The sequence below is a fragment of the Pyxicephalus adspersus genome, chromosome 1 (assembly GCF_032062135.1).
Source record: "Pyxicephalus adspersus chromosome 1, UCB_Pads_2.0, whole genome shotgun sequence".
Lineage (NCBI taxonomy): Eukaryota > Metazoa > Chordata > Amphibia > Anura > Pyxicephalidae > Pyxicephalus > Pyxicephalus adspersus.
In genome coordinates, this window is record NC_092858.1 from 127,474,735 (window position 1) to 127,479,196 (window position 4,462).

The 4,462-nt window shown below is 34.7% G+C and overlaps 1 protein-coding gene across 1 annotated transcript in view; it reads right to left on the minus strand.

Annotated features, from left to right (window-relative positions):
- LOC140341366 (amine oxidase [flavin-containing] A-like) overlaps window positions 1-4,462 on the minus strand; it is a gene marked incomplete in the record, with an annotated part of 55,058 nt that overhangs the window by 24,365 nt on the left and 26,231 nt on the right. The window contains 2 exon segments of the mRNA XM_072427067.1: window positions 939-1,030; window positions 3,048-3,152. Coding sequence (XP_072283168.1) covers window positions 939-1,030; window positions 3,048-3,152 — 197 coding nt within the window.

The following is a 4,462-nucleotide window of genomic DNA, read 5'->3' on the forward strand; positions in this document are numbered from 1 at the left end:
CAGGTGTTATTGTATTACATTGCAATAAATTTATGCTCTGGCCCTGTTATTTTGTCATTTAATTGAAGCTATGGAAAAAACATTGCCACTATTTAGAAATTATTATAAAGTGATTGTGACAGATTGGACACCATGTGAAGTGATTTTATCTGATAATTAGGGATTCATTTAGTAATGCAGTAGACACTTTTTTACTTGAATTACCAAACTAAATGTTCAGTACCAAAACAGGAAATATATTTTTTCCTGGACAGCAGCATGCACACTAGCAATTAGATGGCTTTTATTGTTTGTGTTGCATTTGGGTACGCATGTGAATATCAAATTAATGAAACTAAGGTATAGAGTTTAAGCAATCTTCCTGCTCTCAGAAGATTATATGCATACATTTCATTAAAAAAAGGTCTTGAGTTTAAGAACATTGCAAACACTCTGTATTGCAAGCCTTCTCTGATTGTTTACTATAAACGGCTTTTAGTGCTAATCATATGAATAGTTTGCTGCTCAGTGTAAAGATAGCTACTGTGATTGTTGGTGACAATAGAACAAAATTTCTAGAGTTAGAGCTGTTCTGTTATATGTACAGGGTAGGGAAAGGATGATTGGTACTGCCTGTGTCCCCCATCCTTAAATAATATTAGAAAAAAAAATATGATAATATCAGCTATTACATCTATTGTGATCCAGCAGCCCCCCCCCCCCAAAAAGAGACAAGGGATTTTATAGTCCACAGATTGCTGTGAAAACCCATATCACGGTTTTATATATCAGTTTAGTGCACATAAAGTTACACTAGAAATTTAGAAAGATGGATGGGTTTTTTTTCTGTACTTGAAGAAAATGTACTTAGCGTAAAAAGTAAATGTAATCTAAGGACTGGTAAACATACTTTGTCCACATACTATCACAGCTCAAAGAAAAATATGTAGAAATCGTACTTTGTCCAGCAAACTTTGTCAATAAACTCCTTCATGGTCATCTTGTCCCACTCTAATGCATGAGGAGCTTTCCACGGGGCATCAACAGGAATCTAGAATAAAAGAAGATAAGTCAGTTAGTGAGGACTTTTCTCAACTGTAAGACCTTGTATTAGGACTGTTGGCTTTTGGCATAAGATGTGCTGTCTGGAATCTGGTGCACGTGAATTGCAAGAGGCTGATACCTCTTTAATAAAATGCAGGTACTTTTTAAGTGTATAATATGTAGCATCAATGATCACATAGCTCCAATAGTTTGTTTTTTAATTTGCTCTGGAGTTTAGCTTTAATATGAAAATTTAACTTCCATCACACCATTACTGAAACTTAACTAAACATTACAGCACAGTGTCAAACAAAATTAAAGAGGCATTTAAAAGTTGACAGCCAGTATTCAGCAATGAGTTCTGACCATAAATGGTTTATGCTATTATGAGTCATGCCAGACTTCTAATAAATAGCAGAGCTGAACAGGCAGTAATGACTTTCTTGCTCTCAAAACACAGCATCAAACAGTTCAGTTAATATATTTCAAGTAACCATATTAACATTTTGCAAATTAATCATATAAATTGTTTTTGTGCATTGTAGAGTCAGTTCTTTTTTTATCTACTGAAGATATTCTGGACATTAAATATTTATAGTCCAATTACATACACAAAGCAAAATTTGGCACAGTCCGCTTAAAAAAAAAAAAAAAAAAAAAAAAACTCCACTTGATCACTTTTTAAAAGGTTTACACTCATCTCACATTCATCTTGGGCAAAAATCGGATATGTGTTCAGCATTCTTGATGTTGTTCACCAATCCATCATGATGGATTGATGAATGACTGATTGCAAATGACTGCTATACACTCCTATAGAGGAGAGCGCAGTGGGTTGCTGCTCGCTCATCCTGCCCTGCTCCCTCTTCATAGAAAAAAAACATTGTTGTGTACAGCGCTCATTCATTTATCTGTTGCTGGAAACAGTCATGAAAAATGGTTTCTAGCAACAGTAATCTTATGTGTAGCATGCAAAAGACATCCACATATTGTGCATAGTGTACAGACTTCTTGTACTTCCAAATACTATCCAAAAATCTTTTTTACTTGTTTAAATTGACAGTCATAAGATATACTGGGCTCCAATTCTCCTTTTGTGAACTGCAAAGTAGGAAAACCCTTCTTCAGGAGTAACTTCACAGGGAGTTCACTTCATGGGAGGATTTTTCATTGTTGGGGACACGTTTCCACTGGCTGTCCAGTAGCAGACCCCTTTGAAGTTACAAAACACAGCAGTGAGGGGCAGCAAAAGGTTTAAGCATGCTTTTGGAAAACTCCTTGGGTTTGAGAAGCTGAGTTAATTTTCCCCACCCAGAGACGCCCTTTACTTCTCTAATTCTATCTCCTTTCTTGTATTCATTGATCTCTTGCTCTCTTTTCTGTTGCTAGGATTTAATTGCCCTCATCTTTTATTTTTTTTTTTGTAAATAGGAGACCTTTACTTATTTCCTTATGGTAAATTCCGAGATCGTTATGCCCCAGCGTGTTTTGTATGCTTCCAGAACCTTTAAAGCCTTTCTCCCTTTTCTCTTTTTTAGTTCAAGTCTCTATATTAGGTTGATAACCCTTGAGCTCTAACTGTTAATTTTTAATTACGGTAATTACTTTTTGGAACCCTTGTAAAAAGTTGTATTGTTTACACTTTTTTCATGGATGCACTTTAGTAGTTTTTATGATCTATATTTTGTGTTAAAACATTCTAGAAAAAATAATGTAAAAGAAAAAATAACTTTGGAGCTTCATATTAGACTGAGCGCCAATAAACTAAAAACAATGTTTTAATTTATTAAGATTTGCCTAATGAATGAGTATTCACTTACTACAACCTTTAGAAAATGTCATCAGTCACTCCATTTAGCAAATCCTGCATTATAATAGTTAAGCCAGATTGAATCATACTAACATGTAAGAACACAATTACAATGAAACAAATGATCCATGTGTACAGCACGTAAGGTCAAGAAAAAAAACAGGACTTATAGATATCACCATACACAATCACATATTTTGTCAAGTACTTATACCTCTTTTCCCCATTCATCAATTGTCCTCCATAAATGATTGTAATCCAAAAGTACTAAGAAGTTCCATGATGGAGGAAATGCCCCATGGAATGCATGTGTTTTACCCTTAAAAAAAAAAGAGAAAAAAAAAGTAAGTATACTCTTTTTCATACTGGTTATGTAATAAAATAATAGCTAAATAATTTAGAAGTGCCACATATATATAATACCAATTTAAAGCTTAAACTACCTAAACTACTTCACTTAACAAAGGTCCTGATCAAATGCTGTATGAACGAATACTAATCTGTGTTCAGCCCTGTATATGAATTCCTGATTGTGAAACGTATTGAGCAAGAAAATATAGTACAGTAAAGTATGTCACACAGTTCATCGTATGTCTATGGCTACAAATCCAAGTGAGAAATAGGCTTGAAAAACAAACATTTTTACAGATCAGCCAAAATAATTCAACTTGCAAAACACTGTATTAGGCCTCACATTTGTCCTAATTTTAGAGCCCTCCTCAAACAGTAAAAATTGCTGGACTAAAAAACTGGGGTATGAATATTGCCTTAAAGAGGAACTATAAAAATGAAAAAAACTAAACAAAAAACACACCTTCAATCCCGCAGGGCAGTCCAATCACTCCGGAGGTGTCTGGCATCTGGTCCCGCGTCGTCTCGGCATCCATTCCGGAGCCGGTGCTGCGGGGCATGCGCAGAAGGAGCATCCAAGAGCCTCCCAGGATGCCTGTGGTAGGTATCCAGGGAGGCTTTGCGCTCCCATTCATTCTCGACCACCTAGGTGGCCGAGAGCTAGGGGGCGATGCTGCACCTAAAACTTTTACTTTACATAAAAGTGTTCTCCACCCTTTTATGTAAAGTGAAAATTCTGAGTTTAGGTACGCTTTAATATAAATATATATATATATATATATATATATATATAAAAATAAAATACCATGACTGAAATATGGTCCACATGAAAGTACACGGAACAAGCAGTTTTTTGTAAAAAGAATCTTATATCATATGGTTATGAGCCATACCTAACTGTAATTATTGTACAGTACTTTCAATGCACTAAACCTCTATATTTGTATATAACATAAGTCTCTGCAGGAAGACTTAAAACAGCGGGTGTTTTCTGATATGGCCAAAAGGTCACCCTTCAAATGAGCATTAATTTAAATGGTGAATGGTCTGTGCACAACAGACATTTACAAGTTTCAAACCAAAATGATTTTAAAGAATATCTGCAAATTTAGCAGCCAGGATTTAATTTTATGGTCATTTTAGAAAGCACATAATACCAATGCCAGCATTAGGATTACAAAAACAAAAAACAAAAAAACAGCTGGTCCGGCTCATCTAACTTTATGATATCATTGCAAATAGATATAAAATATTAAAATTTTTTTGAAACAAACAAAA